The sequence below is a fragment of the Pieris rapae genome, chromosome 21 (assembly GCF_905147795.1).
Source record: "Pieris rapae chromosome 21, ilPieRapa1.1, whole genome shotgun sequence".
Lineage (NCBI taxonomy): Eukaryota > Metazoa > Arthropoda > Insecta > Lepidoptera > Pieridae > Pieris > Pieris rapae.
The window spans coordinates 7,214,271-7,233,748 of NC_059529.1; the positions used below are offsets into that span (position 1 = coordinate 7,214,271).

Consider the following 19,478-nt stretch of genomic DNA (forward strand, 5'->3'; position numbering starts at 1 on the left):
AATTAGACCACCTAAAATTACACTTTGAACGTTAAATAAAATATAAACATCATTCTAGTTGCCCCTTCCAGACGTTTTGTGTGGAGAAGAATGGGAAAGAATCTCCATGCTTACTCTTTTAAAATAGGTATTACACTATTTTGTATATATTAGTTAAATAATTATATTGTTATTGTTCTTTTTTTATTGTATATCGAAGACTATATTATGTATTATTTATTCATATGAAATGTATTTTGTAAACTATTATAGAACGTATTAAATAATTATACGTTTCACCTTCGTTTCACAAAATAAATTTAATTTATACTTAAGCCTCAATAACACGTGGTAATCATCATATTGAATTGTAGCTTATATGACACGTTTGTCGGCTTACCATAGCAGTGCCATCTATTGATAACTTACTCAATCCAGTCGAAAAGTATCGACATCTGTTAGAATCTTTTGGAGTTAACAGATAATTGTGACTGTCAATTAATTATAGACAAATAATTTGCAATAAAATAAAATTGCAACTATAATTAAAGATCTAAGCTATCCTATCTCTTAAGTTGGACCAGACTGCTCATGGTGTGCCAATTTAATTTAAAATCGGTTAAGTAGTTTAGGAGTCCGTCGCGGACAAACATCGTGACAGGAGATTCAAGCCCAAGCAGTCTAACCACTGAGAGGCCGCTATTAAGGCCTATTTTCTGAGGTAGAAATATTGTACATTTACACAGCAGTTGGAATCACTATTGGCCCGATTCAGGATATAACGTCATCGTGATAGTCACATAATATATGTCGCTACAAATATAATTAGTATCTCACATCTCGCAACCCCAAAATGGTTTATTATGTTATTTTTCCGTCCTTTTTATAAACAGCATAGCATAGAGTATAGAAGCGTGGACTATATTCACATTATTCTCTAAAACGAAATCCCGTAAAAAAATATAGTGTGAATAGCAAAACCTATAAAGAGTATGTCAACATTTATAAAAAGAAATGCCAATGTCACAAACCGCACTGAAACTAAATAAAATGGATTACTTCAAAATTTAAAAACTTTAATAAAACAAAAAAATAGGAAAATAATTAAAAATGGCAGACAAAAAGCCTCCAGCTCCTAAGACTTTGCCAGGATGGACGAACTTCGTTATAGGTGGACTGAGTGGGTAAGTTTAGTGTTCTTTCATTGCTCTTGGCATCTGGTAATCTTTTGAGGGCATACAGGACTTCCCAAAGTTATGGGACATGAAGGGAAAGTACCTCAAATATTGTAGATAGGGTATTTTACAGAAAAAACTTATTATTTTTAAAAGTTAGTAATTCTGCAAATACTAATAATTGAAAAGCCCTGTATAAGGGGACGGTCTGTTAATGGAACCAGAAACCTTGATGTGCTGATTTTAGCTCTCATAAACAAGGTATTACCGCATAGGCAGCATTAGTACCTAGTGTAACTTGAGAATTAACTCAGTTGGTTCTGTAATTCCAGCGATTAATTCATAAAATACTTAACCTTTTTATTATAAGTATTGCAATACTTGCTGGCCGCATTTAGACTAGATCTGTGAGTTCTGTCTTCAAACTAACACGTCATTAAATTTGAACCTGTAGGCATCCCTACTCATCGGCAAAGAAGACAGAGGGTGTAGGTCAAGAGAGAGAGTCAAAAACTTTCGGTACTCTGTCGAGATGATACGGGGTAATATTTGTTCATCAGTGATCAAAGAATAAACTTTACAGAATGTTCGCAATATGTGTCGTACAACCGATGGATCTAATCAAAACCAGGATGCAGCTGGCAGGACCCAAAGGTTCCATTGGGGAAGTTGTAGGCGGTATCATGAAAAGTGATGGTATCTTTGGCTTCTACAATGGCCTCAGTGCGGCGCTGTTCCGTCAAGCCACTTATACAACCGGCCGGCTTGGATGTTTCAATGCAGTGTTTGATTATTATCAATCGTAAGAATATTTTTATCAAAAACTTTTAACATATAAGAGCTCTTTCGGATCCGAGTAGAGCGGGGTCATAGCAGCGGTGTCGCCCATTGAGCATTGCGTGCGTCCCGTTAATTTTTTTAAATCATGCCTATCTCTCGGATCCGAGTATTCGCTAACCAATGTGCTGTATGCCCCCCATTTGGATCCGATATTTTAGTATACATATATATTTTCAAACAATCATATTTAGGACTTATTAATCAAAATTGGCCATAAACAGTTTTGGTTTCCGGCTATTACTTTGTATCCATTGTTTAAGCATTCAATGTGTTAAAGTATCGTTAAATGTAGCTAAAACCATAGCAAGCATTAGGAATTCCTGTCTAAATTAATGTTACAAAATTGTAGTTACAAAACCTGTGGCGCATCAATCTTTTTATGTCTTTAGTCATAACAACTAACAAAAAACTTGTTTGTCGATTCTGGAACGTTGGTATAGTTTTGTAATATAGCATTTTCTGTTTCCTTTTGCGTGTACTTTTTACGTTTATACAGAAACTTTGGCACACCAAATCTCGCGGCTAAAATTGGTTTAGGAAGCTTCGCGGGTGGGGTGGGCGCGCTGATTGGAAATCCAGCAGAAATTGCTCTCATCAGAATGACGGCTGATGGAAGACTGCCGCCTGATAAACGAAGGAATTATAAACATGTCATAGATGCTTTGGCCAGGTATTTATACATTTGCACATATAGTTGAGGTTCATTGTGACGAGTGGCAGTATAACTACTTAAAGTCCCCTCAAGAGTTCTACAGCTTTCTTGTATTGATGTACCTTATTTAGAGACTGGTCGTCGGTCGTTCAGAGTTGTTCAGATTAATAGCTGCAGCTGAGTTTCATCATCGGATATCGAGGCAGAATACGAAATTCCACTCTCAGAACAGCTCGGCCTTTTCCAAGGCAGTTTTTGCGGGGCACCACCACTTTGTGGAACCAGCTGCCCACAAGTATTTCCGAACCAATTCAACTTAGGGTCCTACAAGAAAAGGCAGGCAACAAGTGCGTTGCCTCTGGTAATTTGTGTGTGTGGTGGCGTTATGAGTTCACATCAAGTCATCATCCTGCCTGTTTGCCCCATACGAAACAAAAATAAATATCCACGACTGAAATAGTTAAAAATTTAAACTGCTTGAAAAAGCTATGGATTAGAGCTCCAGAAGCGAATTAATACTTGGAAAAACAATCTCAAACAAATTGGAATTTCCAATTTAATTTCTATAATTTTAGAGAGTACATTTTTTATTCATTTTGCACCACTAATAAACAATCACGTTATCGCAAAAGACAAAATAGTTCCTAGATTCCGCTAGGCTATGGTTAAACGCCTGTCAAATTTTCTACTTTCAGTTGTTTGCAGGATATGTCGCGAAGAAGGCACCAGTGCTCTCATGCGTGGAATGACCGCGACTGTCACCAGAGCCATGGTGGTCAATGGGGCACAACTATCTACTTACCAGCAGGTGTCATCACAAATTATTTAAAGAACACAGCATTTGTTTCACTGGTATTTCTTTTGGCTGCATTGAATTGTTGAGATTGGTGATTACTGCTTCTAATGTTGCCTGCATTTGTAGAAGTTTGTTCCGAGTCTCTTAAACAGGGTTGTCTTATTATTAACCCCAGATAATAAGATATGCCAACAAATATCTAGAAACAAACCTACTTAGTCCGGTTACCGCAGAGAGGTTTCACCAGTAACCTCGAAACTATAGTTACAGGCGCACCAAAACTGGAATAGTCTGATAATCATCTGATATAGTAAATATATCTGCTTGCGAAACTATTGTTATACGTATAACAGAAATTTATTTGAGAAAAAAGGTCTTCCATGCCATCGCAATAGGGAATATCTTTACTACTTTGTCATCTCGATCTGACTCCGAATTCCGTAGAATTGCTACGGCTACTAAAAAATTTCTTCGCCGAAAATGAAACAATTTTTTTCCTTTTGAGAGCAATAAGAAATAAAATTCTACGTATTTTTCAGTTTTACCTAAAAAAAGGTAAATCGGTATATTTATTTAATTAAATAACCTAATACAAAAATTGTTTCAATATCACGAATTAATTTTAAATACTTTTTATTTAGCTGACATCACAGCCTACTAATACCAGGTTTATTAAAGTGTTTAAAAATATTAAGGGCCCGTTTCACAATGTATGGATAAAGTGTCAAATAGCTATGCAACACATAAATTATTCGAAAGATAAAAGTTCCAAATAAGATACTTCACATTTCATGACGTATAGCGCTATCTGACAGTCGCGCTATCCTACGAATAAGTAATAAATAGGTTATTTGGAACTTATCCGGACATTGTGAAACAGGCCCTAAATGTGTTATCTTGTGCGTTTTATAATGTTTGAAATGAAAATGGACGTAATTATCACTCGCCGTAAACCTCTTTTAATGTGGAGCACCGCACTTCATAAAATGGATACATTCACTAATTTTATTAATTTATGTATAGAGTCCGATGATCACATGGACACGACAAGACACGTATTGAAATTGTAATTTCGCCCGGTTTAGCCGGGCGAAATTACAATTTCATGACAAATGGCCGTCAGAAATCTACGGAATTAAAATCTGAGTGTTTTTTTTAACAAAATAAAACTTTGCAAAGAAATGGGGGGGAAATCAGAGTATAGCTATTCTATTAAAATATGTTTTATTAGATAAATAGGTCTACCATATCTAATGTCTAGTTGAATACAGTAATCCGCATTCCGCAATTACTGGAGTTAGGTTAGGTTTCAATCGATCTCTTTTGGACCAGTCTCCAGTCCAAAACTGGTCCAAAAAGAACAAGAAACAAAGGAAGACCAATACAGCGATGGGCTGACAGGATCGAGAGGACAGCTGGAAGAAATCGGATGACGATGGCACATAATTAATTAGGGTGGAAAAAGTTGGAGGAGGCCTTCTGTCGGACAGAGGCCGCATCTTAGCTAAAATTGTATTTATATCTATTTTATTTAATCTATGTAAATAGTATGTGGAAAAATAAAGGCTTATTATTATTATATAAATCGATCTCTTAATGAAATATTTTTTTTCTAGTCACGTGAAATATTGCTAGCAAGAGGCATGGCTGACGGGATCCTCCTGCATGCTACATGCGCCATGATCGCTGGTCTCGTAACATCCGCAGCCTCACTTCCCGTAGATATTGTCAAAACGAGGTATATTCTTTTTAATTTCTTTAGTATAAAGAAATATGTGTGATACCAAGCGAAGGAGAGTAATACCATGTGCGCGGTGGGCTGATGACTTTATACAAGCTAACGGTCCTCTGTGGCAAAGACTTGCCAGGGATAGCTGGCGGAGGCCTTTGTGCCACAAAGGCGAGCTGTACAACAGGAAAGCTGTGGAACAAACCCTCAAAGAACTTTTTTATATACATATATATTACATTTGAATAGATTTAAATGAAATAGTATGCTATTTCACGTCAAGCACAGAACAGAAAAATATAGTCTCATACCAAATATTGGACGTTGCGTAACGTCCGATATTTTTATTATTATCTTATTCACAGAAATTATTGAGCACATTGTCACAATTTTTATAAGCATAAAAAGTACTTACATGACTTTTTTGGTGAATACCGTACCTCGGTAATTTGATAGCTAGTTATTAGTCGTTTTGTGATTACACAGTACTTAGGAAAATAGGTGCGATTGCATTGTTTGTTATCAAAAGAGGTATCATATTGCGAAGGTTTGTATGTGCTTGAATGAATACATTTGGCTTAGTTTTTAAATGTTGATTGAAATCTAGTTAATTGAATTAACGTATGAATTAATCGTGTTAAATGAGCGTGCCGTGTTTTCACGCAATTTTTTTTTTATATTGGAATAATTTCCACGATTAAAGAACTCGATGAAATTACTGATTTAATGTTCACATAACGTACATGCTTAAGTATTGCCAGCAGTATTGTTATTCGTTTAAAAACTAAGTTTAATTATTAAATTAACGGAAGTATTAACAAACCAATTCGAATTAGGATCCTTCAATAGAGCATAACAATAAAAAGGCCGGCAACGCACCTGCGAGTCTTTTGGTAATGTGGAACATAAGACCCGTTTACCTATTATAAAAAAAAGGTTTAAAATAGAAGCCTGTTTCGAATCTGCGATTTAAATCAATTAAAATTCGATTGTATGTGCCTTCTATTTTTAAACTTATTCGCTTTGAATCCAGATTTTTATATCATACTAACAGACTCGGCCAAGCGTTGCTGTGGCTAAGGTTTTTCTTATATTACATAGTAGTAAACTATTCAAGGGAAACGGTAGGAGAATTTATGTGAAACGTTGGTACATTTAACACAGCGCCATCTGTTAGAATTTTATCAAATAATAAACAAATATTTGCAATAAAATAATATTGTGAGTATAAATTGAGATGTAAGCTATCCTATCTCTTAAGTTGGACCAGACTGCTCACGGTGTGCCAATTTAATTTAAAATCGGTTTAGTAGTTTAGAAGTCCATCGCGGACAAACATCGTGACAGGAGATTTATATAAGTACAATATATAGAGATTGTCATTAAACCTTCTATAAAATTCCAGAGTCCAAAATTCAAGTAAAGGCGCCGGACAAGTAACTGTTTTAATGAATATAATAAAAAACGAAGGGATCTTGGCGCTGTGGAGCGGATTTCTGCCGACCTACGCGAAAATAGGCCCTCATACAATATTTACATTTATTTTTTTAGAACAAATGAAAGCTCTCTACTTCAAATATGCTTAATTAAATATTGGGTACTGGCTCTTTCATCCAGCGGTCTCAGGGTAACTCAGAAACGAGGACGGAACCATGATTTCCATATGTCAAAAGCAAATCCAATAGGTACTTTTTTTGACATAGGAGTTAGACGTAACATTATCACGTTTCTGAATCTTACCCTTAGCGTCTCGAACTTAAGTGAATCTTAAAAATATCTTTAAAGTCGGGTACATACGGGGACAATATTAACCTCACTTAATTGTAATATATTCGTAAAATCTAAAACAGTTATTTAAATGTAAGTCAAATGTGTTGACATTGAGAAAACAAATGAGTGCTTCAGTTAAGATCTTAATACTTACACGTATTTTAATATTTACTCCGTTTTATTGTTTTAACTAAGATGCTCTTTTGTTTCTCTGAAATTAAGTTAATGCTGTATTGAAAACAGCTTCTTAGAAGCAATTAATAAGACTGAGTTAGATTTAATCTTGTGACGGCGCTAATATTGGTCGAGGTTAGTTTGAATGTATCGTGCGGCATCATTTTTTTAATTACATGGAATGCAGAAGTGTTTTCCGGCGGAAATTCGTTCTTGGTTAACATAAATGTATATACAAATAAAAGATATAAACCATGTTTTATTTTATTGATAATCATATACTTCTTATCACTACATAGTATAAAACAAAGTCGATTTCTCTGTCCCTATGTCCCTTTGTATGCTTAAATCTTTGAAACTACGCAACGGATTTTGATGCGGTTTTTTAATAGATAGAGTGATTCAAGAGGAAGGTTTATATGTATAATAACATCCATTAAATAGTGGAGAAGTACTGTTATTTTTGAGAAAAGACAGACTTAACTTTTCAGAAAAGTCCGTGATGGTATATTAGGTATGTCTATCTCTTATGGATAACCCACATTTTTATATACAACGTTCACAGATTTTCTGTAGTGTATTTAGTATCAGTATTGCACCCGTGCGAAGCCGGGGCGGGTCGCTAGTATTAAACTGATAATTGCGCAAGTGCTGTTTTAAAGAGTGGCGGAAAGATTATTGCCATTTCTTCTCTTCCATTCTACGCCCTTTATTTGAGAACTGGCAGTAAATGTAAATTAGAAACATTCAATGTATATTTCTTTTTTGACGTTCATAAGTGTACATGAATAAATTATTTTTGATTTGATTTGAATTAGTATGAATGTACCGTGAGCATACACTTATCTAGCGCTTTCTGCAGGCATTGCGCCAACTCCGAGTTTTTTTTGCATGACCTGGATACATTGGCCGACTCGTAAACTGTTTTATAGACTTATGGTCTTCACAATGTCCGAATAAGTTCCAAATAAGCTATTTATTATTATTATACTTAGTGGTAGGATATTGTTGCGTTTCCCTACAGTCACATAGCGCTATTGGTCATGAAGCACGAAGTTTCTTATGCGAAGGACTTTTATCTTCCAAATAATTTATGTTTTGCATAGTTATTTGGTACTTTATCCATACATTGTGAAACAGGCCCTTAGGATTATAAAACAAATTTAATTCATTCGATTTTTTTTTTGTATTACGAAACAATCATGTATATGAAAGTAATTAAGTTTGATGTGCCTAGTTGGTTCATCATCGCCGTAGATTTAAAAATTTATTTCACTTTTAAGTAACCCAATGCGTGCTAATTGAGCTTGATGCTATGAACCAACTCGGTCATATAGTTTTTATTAGTAGAATATAAGCGAAAAACTTTTTTTTTTTCATTTTAAGTACATCTTTCTTTTCATAGTGTAACTTTTAAGTAAAAATACCTGTGTCAGGGTTCCCAGCTCTTCCATAACAAACTTAACTGTAAATTGCTATGTAACGAATGAATGCAATGTAACCGTTAAAAAGAGCCTATAGTCTCGGGGCGTTATTCTGACAAAGAAATCGCTACGGTCATAAAACTAAGAAAGCTTGAATGAGAAAAATGTGCATTGTGCAGCCTTGGGTCGTACAAGCACTGATACTCATTTACATAAATAAAAGTCTAATATTTAAATAAAAAACAAGATGGTATTTAAATTAATTTGATCATTTTAAATCAACAAATAAGTTGCTTTCAATTTGTGCCTGATAACCTGAATTAAAGGATGTTATTATTAATTTTACGGTTATTATCAATGTCAGAGTAAACGAAAACTATTGTAGTGAAACTTAACGACACAGACGGCGTGGCGCGTACGTGTTCATGTAACGTGCGAATGAATTTAAACTATATAATCACAAAAATTAATGTACACAATTCAAAATGCCTACCAATTCTTAAAACGCCGGCAACGCACTCGTGAGCCCTCTGGCATTGAGTGTCCATGGGCGGCGGTATCACTTAACATCAGGTGAGTCAAAAAAAATAATAATAAAAAAACACTATTATATTTTCGATAATTTGTGTACAAAAATTACTATTTTCACATAATTTGTCGAAAAATATAGACTCGTTTTTAAAAGCACTTAATTAATAATTGATAAACAGAGTGGTTTACTTTGTCAAAACAGGTATATAAAATGTTTTAGAATATAATTAATTTAGTTTTTGTATTAATTAGCCATTTAGATACCGTATCTAATGACATATTGGGCTACGAACAGTAAATTAGTGTATAAAGCGACGGCGAAAATTTCTTTGTTGACCCTGTATGCCACAAGTGATTAACACCTGTGGGTAAGTTTGGACCGGATAGGAGTGACCCAGGAGACCCAAAAATGGATTGACTTCGTAGGGTTTGGTTATTGGGATGCAGATAGGAGATCGATCGACTGTCATAGTCTGACAATCCACAATCTCGGATTATTGAAGTTATACTTCTTTAGGCGCGTTATGAAAAATTGATGAGAGTGAAATTTTACGATGCGCGCGCACCGTGACACAAAATTAACAGAATGAAGTTACCCACTAAATGGAACCTCTGTTAGTGGCGCACGCACGCCGCGTCTGTTCACTGTGTATTTATATTTATAATATTTAGCCACATGCTTTGAGTTTCTGCATTAAAACACGTGTTTTCATTATAAAAGTGCGAATTTTATATGTGCGTCTGAATTACAATCAGAAGTGATTTAAATTGAATATTTAAATCAATACTTATTAATATTAGATAATATATTGCATTTTAAAGTAGTGATAATATTTATGCGATAGACATTAGACATGAAATAATACGAATAATTAAACAATATAGTAAAATTTATTAAAATGTCAAAATGAAATTTAAAAAATGGTACATTATAATTAGGTACATCGTTAAATTTGCAATTATTACAAATTACGACATTTAAATTGAAATCAATCACTTGTGCTAGAATTTCCATTGATACAGATATCAGTATAGAATTTTCCAAATTATCGTCAGTCAGTGTTGATTTATTGACTCTCCTCAATGAAAAGAACTGTTATTGTTCATTTATATTTTATAAGTACTGCCAAACGCTCAAATCAATCTTCTTGCGAATTTTCTAAGCTGCGGAAAATTTTAGTTTTTGTAATCTTTTGATGTGTCGCCCATGAGTATAAGTACCTAATGTAATTTTTTTTAATTGGGTATTTTTCAAAATGTCTCGTGGGCCGGATCATTTCATACAGATCAGATCGTTGATAGTCCTCCAGATCTCTTCAGTTATCCAAGTTTTCCTTGGAGCTTATACTGTCATCTTGAAGGAAAAGCCGGATTCCCTCTTCTTTATCCTCGAAATCGTTGAATTTATTACAACTCGTGTCAATGCTACCGCAGGGTATGTTCGCTTTAGTCACCTTTGATTTGACATTAAAAACAAATTTAAGATTGGATATTGGCTCAGTTGAACTGTCATTTTCATACAAAAGTCTACCATGGCTATTACAATCCGTCGACCGATTATTGCCATACTTTTTCAACATTTGGATTAATATGTCTATCTCAGATGGTCAAAAATGGATTGAGATAGGTTATTGGGTGAGGGCGTAAATCGAGTGACACTACCTGAAGTTAACATTGGATTTTATTTGATTGCGTTGCTTCAGCTTGTGATATGAAACCCTTCGGAATACAATACCGGACGAATTATAATCAGTCGCGTTTTGCTCGAATGATGTGGCATGATTGGTCGGCTATGGCGAGTCTGTGATTGGTCCAATATAATACGAAGCACACCATCATTACGATTGATACTTTATCACACGTAGCAAATATCTATATATTATATTTTTTGGATTCTATAAAGAGTTAGTATTTCAAAGAAAATAAAATTTCAAACAGTACATTTTTAACAAAATGCAATCATCCATTGACAAGGTCAAATGTTTATTAATAAGTAATATAAACAAAAAACGCATTATCATGTATTTCCGTCAACTCGCGTTATTATCATAACTGGTTCTATTAACTAATATAATTAATTGAATGAAGCGACAAATCGTTTATGGCAAATCTATCGTCTCGCAACGAGTTTCGCGGATTATCACATTTGACCGGTGGACATACAGAATAGCTGACCTATTATGTATGTCTTTTTATAATTTATATCCAATATCGTAATCCAAAACTTTATTTGCGGTTAACACTCCACTCTCATAATATTCATGCTATAAAATTATTACAGTAATATAAAAATGTTGAAGGTGAAAGTTTTGTTAATAAAGTCCAGATAATAAAAAAATGGGCTCTCTCGATTTTAAAATCTAACAAACATACAAAAAATATCAATAAAAGTGGTTTCAGCGGGAATTTTTAATATTTAAAACGAGAATTTTAAATATACGCGTTTTGTTATTAAAACATTGTCCATGGGCGGCGGATGTTTTTAACATCAAATAGGCCTCCTGTTGCCCACTATGTAAAAATATTCAGATTTGAAACCTAATTACTATTAAGTCTCTTCCCCGTATCACTGTAAAAACATATGTATCACCACATTTGAGGCATTTCCACGCACTTATAAATCGTGGACTAATACCATGTATAATACCAGTTGTTTAGAAAGTCATGGTTTTTTGCAGATGTCATTCAATACATATTGGATTTTGACAGACGGGAATCATACTTAGCATTAAGTTTCGTAGAATCTTACTCTAGGATTTATTAATATTCTAGTATGAGGACCCACTATAAAATAATTATTCATTATCAAGACAATTTTGTTTGATTATAACAAAATTTTACATGGATTCCATTATTTTATAATAATTAACTGACAATGATAATAAACACAACCATAATTTATATAAACTTATCTATCAGCTATCTGATGCTGACTTATCGACGTTAATTGACAAAAATACCGTAGAATTGTCAATATGTGACAATTCTACGAAACCTCTGACAATTAGACTGTAAGACTCTGTGCGGTAAGAAAACAGGCGTAACTGTCAAAAGTGTCGAATGACATAACAGTGTTGTCAACATAATAAAAAGGTAAATTATCACTGTTTTAGTATCCGATACGACTGTTTTACGCACAGACCATCTGGTATTGGCCTACTATTAATCATGACTCAATCATTTCACAAATCAGAATCAATGCCACTTTCGAAACTCTATATATTTAATATTTAATAATATACATTGCAAAATGAACCTTAAAACCGATAAGCAAAATTGAAACGCAAACGGATCACGTCGTGTAGTAGTGAAATCTTCCTAACGTAAATAGTATTAACGATAAAGTCAATAGTTCTTGCAATAGACACTTTAGAAACGTATCGTGGCCATATTTGGAACAAAACGGAAGCTCCAATAGAATAAGTGTAAACTTTAGTTTGACTTTAAGGGCCTGTTTCACAATGTATGGATAAAGTGCCAAATAGCTATGCATTACACAAATTATTCGAAAGATAAAAGTTCCAAATAAGATACTTCGAATTTCATGACGTATCGCGCTATCTGACAGTCGTGAAACGCAAAAATACTATTTATCCTACGAATAAGTAATAAATAGCTTATTTGGAACTTATCCGGACATTGTGTAACAGGCCCTTAACGTAACAAACGATATCGTATTGATAATTTAACGTAAATTTCTTGCTGAAGTCAAAATTTTTCTGATATAACGTATACCAGAAATATCTACTCCGGTATTAAACGATTGAACAACACATGCGCGTGATCATGGTGGGATATAACGCTAAATAACAGTCATCCATACGCCACTTCTTCAACTATTGTCTCCCAAGAGTCAGTGGATTCAGTGTCCCGAGAATCGTCGTCCATATCGTCATCATCATAATATGCCAGCTGAGGACAAATTGGTTATTAAGAACAGCCATATCCCTTCTCAAACTTTGGCTGAGATAGTGAAACGAAAGACAAAACGATATTGCGCTCCGTTTTATTGCAATTTGTTACGCAATGTATCTCTATATTATAAGCATACGTCATACGCAAGGTTCCGAGTTTCGTCTATCATTGCACATTCTCTCGCTCCAGAGATCCGTAACCCATAATCATTTATTTATTTATTACATACATTATCCTTACAGACTATGCCAAAACGATGCTGTCAAGAAACATTTAATAAAATATAGATAAAGTACATATATAATATTAAACACATAATATACACAATATCGCTAAAACAGAAATATGTCGATAGTGTCGGAGACAACATTTAGTAGGCGCAACGTCCTAGATAACGGGGATCTGTGCAACAGACTGGTTCTTGCCCTTGGACTATACTAGACTTTCATGTATAGAACATACATATTTCTAAGTCTAGAACATTCATAATTTCATTCATAGACAAGAAGGTGACGACTGCTGTATTGACTTGCCGGTACACATAGAAAATTTTATTTTTAAGTAATTAAATAAATTGGTGTGGGGAGTATTTTGGTATTCTATCGAATTAGTAGTAATTTTTAAGGTAGAATAATGTAGTGGTATATAGAAAAATATCCTACGACTGTGGTTGTAGCTTTTAGTTAGAAAAATAAATCACGATACCGACATAAATCCGCCGTTCCACAACTGCGCATTTTAATTAAGGATGTTTTTGCCGCGCACCACCACTTTGCGGAACCAGCTGCTCACTGAAGTATTTCCGAACCAATTCGACTTAGGGTCCTTCAAGAAAAGAGCGTTCCAATTCATAAAAGACCGGCAACGCACTCGCGAACTCTCTGGCATTGAGAGTGTCCATGGGCAGCGGTATCACTTAACATCAAGTGAGCCTCCTGCCCGTTTGCCCGTTCTAGAAAAAAATTATGGCCCCGAGGAGAGTTGTAGGGGCATTGTTTTAAATAGACCATTGGCACATGGTATATAATAGTTATTTTAAAATTTATTAATTACCAAAGATAACTACTATATAACTATGAAACCTCATTCTCATTCAGTTCTTGTACGGTTTGGACCCGAATCTGGAACATCCAGGCCTGCCCCAATAACGCCATCGTACCACTGAGGAGTAACGGCATACTGAACCGGCATTTCCAGGCCAGATTCATGAGGAAAAGAAACAGACTTTTGCGCCCGGCCGTCATAGGATAGCTGAAAATATATATTTTTTTTAATTGTAGGCAAAAATTTTGCTTCTCTGAAATAACACTAATTGTAATTCGTCCCGTAAATACGGCATTTGCCGAGGTTTCGGTTACCTAAAGTGCGAACATTCAAATCAAATCAAAATATCTTTATTCATATAGGTAAACATGTACACTTATGAACGTCAAGAAAAACAAATTAAATTAATTGTAAATTTACATTTACAACCAGTTCGCAAGTCGGGGCGTAGAGCGGGTAAGATGAACTGGCAAGAAACTTTCCAATCGCCAAGTTTTACAAATTGTTTGAACTGGAGCAAATCAATCACAAGGTATAATAAAAGGATTTATTAATTAATTTACTTTCAACAAGGGCTTTGAATTTATTTACTCATAGTTCTCTAATTTCGCTTGGGAGTTTGTTGTAAAAACGAATACAATTTCCATATAAGGAGTGGTTTATCTTCTGGAGCCTGGTTGGTCGCACACTCAAATTAGTACACTCAAATTACCACATACATCATGCAACATCGGAGCAAGTTTCGAGAATTATGTATTAACGGAATAGGTAAATAACGATAAAAGGGTCATTAGAGTAAGGACGCGAAAATAAATCATCCGACGTACGACAACATACATACAGGGTGCCCCAAAAGTCGACGTCAAGTCGAAATTTTCTGATAGGTAATGCCACACCAGTTATCAGAAAAATTAACGTTGACTTTTGGGACACCCTGTATATCACATCTTCACATCTTTCCACTACTTAAAGAACTTTTCAGCAGGCTGAAATATGATTTATGACAGTTTCAGGAGAGGGTCAATCACATATTAGAAAATCGTAATTTACATTATGTTACCCTAGTTTTCATGAGGCTGAAAAAAACAATTCAGTCGGTTTCAGAATACGTGTAGACGAATGGTAAACTTTTCAGCATACCCGTTTTCAGGCCTGGTTATACCCCTTTGATGAAAGAACATCGTTGGAGACTATTCCCATGGATATATAAGCGAGCCAAAACGCGACCAATCAGTTCAGTAGTTCAAGCGATAACCACCGAAGAGATAAACTGCGAATAAGTGAAGAGCAGTGATAAAGTACTGTGTAATTGAAGTGATTAGTGACAGTGTTTTATTGTGTGTTTCAGTTGATTAAGTGCATTTCTGTGCGAAATACCGGTCTTTCAGTGTGAACAAATTCCTCGTAGATTTAATTGAAAATAAACCCTTGAAGAAATCTACGGCGTTTTCTATTTATATATAAATTAATAAAACAAATATTTTACTGAGCCTTTTTAGTCCCATACACATTGTTCGCTTTTCTGAAATAAAACCGAAGTACTACATTTTATTTTTGTTTTTTGAGTTCAAGTTCAAAACAAAATATATTGTCTAAAAAAATTTTTTTAAGGTATACTTCTTTTGGTGCGATGGAGAAAAATGATGAGAGCGAATTTTTACGATGCGCGCACACCAACACATCAACAGTCGACATCGTAAAGTTAGGTCTAGGTGGCATGGAAATCGATAACTATGTTCAAGTTGTATACTCTAGTATATAGTATATTTACGTGTTTCGTAACAGTACAATTAAACAGTGTGAATAAATAAATATTATTTTGGTGTTTTTAAATCAATTTCATATACGACGGTGATATTAGTTACAAATAATTTGTGAAGTAATCACTTATACATAAAATATAGGAAAGGAAGGGGAACATCATAGAGAAACCAAAGAAATACATAAGGAAGAATGGTCATACTTATGACAAGAAAAGAAAACATGATTCAAGTCAGAATAACTTTCGCCACACACACAGGCGGTAGTTACGATATCAAATGAACTAGAAGACTGTTATGTCGCAGCCGCATACCGTCGATACGATTAAAGTAGAAGTGGCAGTTTTACCACATTTGGCGAACCATTGCTTCCTGGGAACGGGAGACTGTATAGCATACAAGAAGCGACCCTTAATCCGGCCGTTATCTTACCAACACATATTCCACGATATATTGTGTTTATAACTCAAAAAATAGTCCAGCCATAAACAAGAACAGTGCGATAGAGTACACAGATAACCAATAGCTTGTAGTTTAATTTTTTTATCTATATCTAGAGTATATTACTATTGCACAATTGTAATGGGTCGCTTAGCCTACTTTCACCAACGCACAGTATCAAGGGCGTGAATCTAGAGTAAAAAGATACACTATTTGACTTTAGCCGATCGTATTTACTTTTAAAATATGAACAAATCGATTAAAAAAGGCATTTATTGTACGGTCATAGTTATAAGTACTGAGTAATTAAATATGGGTTTTCATTATATAAATTGATAGGTTACATTTCGTAAATGTTTGAACGTTTTTGTATAGGTATTAGATATATTATGTATTCCAACATTAGCTATAGGAAAATGAAAACTAAGGGATTGATTGAAACCCGCAAGGAAAGCGAAAGCGTGGCCGTCCCAAGCAAACCAGGCGAGACAAAGTGTGCTGGTAGAACTTGGAGCGAGGTTAAATACGAGACCCAAGATGGAGACTCACTGTCAACGCTATCTGCCCCACCTAGGGGTTATAGGATATTAACTGAAACGGGCACCGCCTATTAACAGAATGCCCACCTGTACAAGGCACACAAGTGCGTTTGGATTTGAAAGGGGAAAATTTGTAATAACACCTCCTCGGACGTATGATTTCACATAGTGGTGGTGAACGAAAAAAAAGAGCCTAAAGAAACGCTGTTTGTTAACTATGAATAATTATGTAAAATTATTGTGTTACCTATATTATTACGGAAAAGAATTTGTGATTTTCATGGGCAATGATGTGTGTAAAGTTTCGTTCAGTAATTTATCGACCAAAACATGTTTGCATCATAATTTATACATAATATATATACGGTTTTAATAAATGCCAGTTTAATGGTTGAACAATTGTTAAATAAGAAAATCCTTTAAAAATACGTGAACGACAACTTATAAGTTTTAAAATTAAATGTACGAATCTGTCGTAATGTTTTCACGAAAAAAAAATTGTTATTAATTAACATTAAAAGTTGATTCCACTAATGACATTTATTTCACAATGTTGTGTAATAATTGTTTGCGTCATACGCTTGTTGTTTTTAATCTTTGAAAAGTAATAAAGAAATATGAATGTAACTCATTACAGTCATAAAATATAGGGTTACACCCAAACCCAATAACCTATCTCAATCCATTTTTGACCATCTGAGGTAAACATCATAATCCTAATATTGAAAATATTTTGCTAATAACCAATCGACGAATTGTAATAGCTATCTGGCGATACAAGTTATCAATGGTAGGTCGGATCGGTGTATGTGGATAGACCTTTGTATGAAATTGACAGTTCAACTATGCTAATATCCTATCTTAAGATTTTAACTTACACCAGTTTTTTAAATTATTAGAAAGCTTTTTGATGTTTCAAACATATAGAAATATATTTTAATGTTATTTGTACAGTTTTATTTATTATTTGATTTATATTGATTATCAAATATGAGTGTAAAAAGATTGCATTCTATCCGTCGCCAAAATGGATTGTCTTCATAGGGTTTGGTTATTGATGTAGATAGGAGAGCAATCAACTGTCAGTCTGATCTCATTTTGTTTTCAATCTGAGATTGTGGATTAATTATTGGGTTCGGGCGTAATTAAAAAAACTTTCAACATTAAGCATTTATTATTATGAATTGTATTCATACATAATAATTTATTAAATACAATTAAGAGTAAATAGGATACTGTAATTCGAGAAATGAAATACAATGCCACAATACATGAAACATGTAAGCATATTACTAAATAGCCTCAATTCAGAACATACCATGTGCCTAGAATACAATAATTAATATATAAGATCACAATACCGCATAGATAGAATAAAGCTACGCACACATACATTGAGCATATAATTGAAATCTATTCAACATCAAAGAAATCAACATGATCTCCCGACTTAAATTTACCTGCTACTAAGACTTTGATAAATTTTCTTATTGTTGTTTCAGCTTTTAAGAGAGTACCTTGGTTTTTGAAGGTGGTGAATACCTCTCGGAGATTCTCATTAACAGTGTTATCAATGACATAATCAATCATGGTGGTTTCCACTGGCCCTGGGGAGTAATTAAGTACTGTCATGTCCTTTTTCTCCTCTGCAAGGACCCTGAAGTACATTTCACGAGCAGCTTTGCCACTACAATAATATGCCATGCCGCTCATTGGTTTAATAGCACACAGGGAAGTAATATTGACAATGATAATCCTGTCCTCAACTTCTTCAAACAGTTTCAAAAACTGAGTATTCAATGATATCACTTTAAAGACATTCAAGTCAAAATATGACCTCATCTCATTAACATCTTCAATACAAGATGTTTTAATGGACAAGTTTCCAATAGATCCAACATTATGGAAGATTATATTAGCGGTGAAATCCGTCACTTTGTGGCCACTCAGTGCCTGGCTAATAACATCATACATCTCCTGTTCAGTAGCCACTGATAAATCCATGGATTTGTAGATAACTTTAACATTATCAGATTCACAGAGTTTTGCAGTTTGTGCTAATTCTTCTGTTTTACGGGCCAAAAGCAGCAACACAGAATTTGGGCCAAACAATTTTGAAAACTCAATAGCAATAACTTTTCCAATGCCTTGTGAAGCCCCGGTTACAATACAGAAGGTGGGTCCTGTTAGATCAATGTTAGATGATGATGATGCCATGATTACTTACTGTTTATTCTTGGATGAGTTTCTCAGAGTCAGTATCACCAATGACAGGGTCAAGATCGCAGCCCTCTCTTATGAGACGATCAAGGCAGTCGGCTCTGTAAGCAGCTAGGTCTTCAACTACTTTGTTTTTCTTTCTAAGGGCTTTTAGTTTTCTTTCTGTAATCAAATATTTAAAATGAAAAATTACTTGCAAAAGAAACATGCGAAGAACGAGACGAAAAAACAAAAAAGAACAAATCTTGAACTTTATAAGATTCAAAGGGTACGTAACCTTACGATAATTATTGCCCCTTACATGAAACCATTTAATATTGATAAAAATTATAGATAAAGCAAAAAATACAAACAGCGGATAATGAACTTACCGAGGACAGCGAGGTACTCAGCAGAATCAGTTAATTTATCAAACTTCTGGTCAGGCTTGAAATTATCTTCAAATTCAGCAGGAACTTCTGATATACTAATTTTACAACCCCAAGGATC

General features: G+C 34.4%; 2 protein-coding genes and 1 non-coding gene across 3 annotated transcripts; 1 reads left to right on the forward strand and 2 right to left on the reverse strand.

Moving 5' to 3' along the window:
- Positions 1-1,015: 1,015 nt before the first annotated feature.
- LOC110993886 (mitochondrial 2-oxoglutarate/malate carrier protein-like) lies at positions 1,016-7,339 on the forward strand. The gene is made up of 6 exons (XM_045632903.1): positions 1,016-1,163; positions 1,738-1,956; positions 2,491-2,664; positions 3,352-3,454; positions 5,059-5,180; positions 6,577-7,339. Exons 1-6 carry the CDS (start codon positions 1,090-1,092, stop codon positions 6,755-6,757), a joined length of 873 nt encoding a protein of 290 aa, XP_045488859.1. The 5' UTR covers positions 1,016-1,089; the 3' UTR covers positions 6,758-7,339.
- Positions 7,340-12,695: 5,356 nt separating this feature from the next.
- On the reverse strand, positions 12,696-14,236 carry LOC110993932. Its single transcript, XR_002600205.2, has 2 exons — positions 14,039-14,236; positions 12,696-12,982 (listed from the first exon to the last, which is right to left on the reverse strand). It is a non-coding gene; the product is annotated as an uncharacterized LOC110993932 (transcript).
- A 3,709-nt stretch (positions 14,237-17,945) lies between these two features.
- LOC123689099 (sepiapterin reductase) lies at positions 17,946-19,123 on the reverse strand. The gene has a single exon (XM_022260358.2). The coding sequence runs from the start codon at positions 18,984-18,986 to the stop codon at positions 18,183-18,185; it is 804 nt and encodes a 267-aa protein (XP_022116050.2). The 5' UTR covers positions 18,987-19,123; the 3' UTR covers positions 17,946-18,182.
- Positions 19,124-19,478: the final 355 nt, after the last annotated feature.

What these genes read in the sequence shown, in the direction of transcription:
- LOC110993886 (XM_045632903.1), top strand. Translation starts at nt 1,090, where the DNA reads ATGGCAGACAAAAAGCCTCCAGCTCCTAAGACTTTGCCAGGATGGACG. An exon ending in GTGTTTGATTATTATCAATC is followed by an intron (nt 1,957 to 2,490) that starts GTAAGAATATTT and finishes ACGTTTATACAG; the next exon opens with AAACTTTGGCACACCAAATC. An exon ending in AACTATCTACTTACCAGCAG is followed by an intron (nt 3,455 to 5,058) that starts GTGTCATCACAA and finishes TTTTTTTTCTAG; the next exon opens with TCACGTGAAATATTGCTAGC.
- LOC123689099 (XM_022260358.2), bottom strand. Translation starts at nt 18,986, where the DNA reads ATGGCATCATCATCATCTAACATTGATCTAACAGGACCCACCTTCTGT.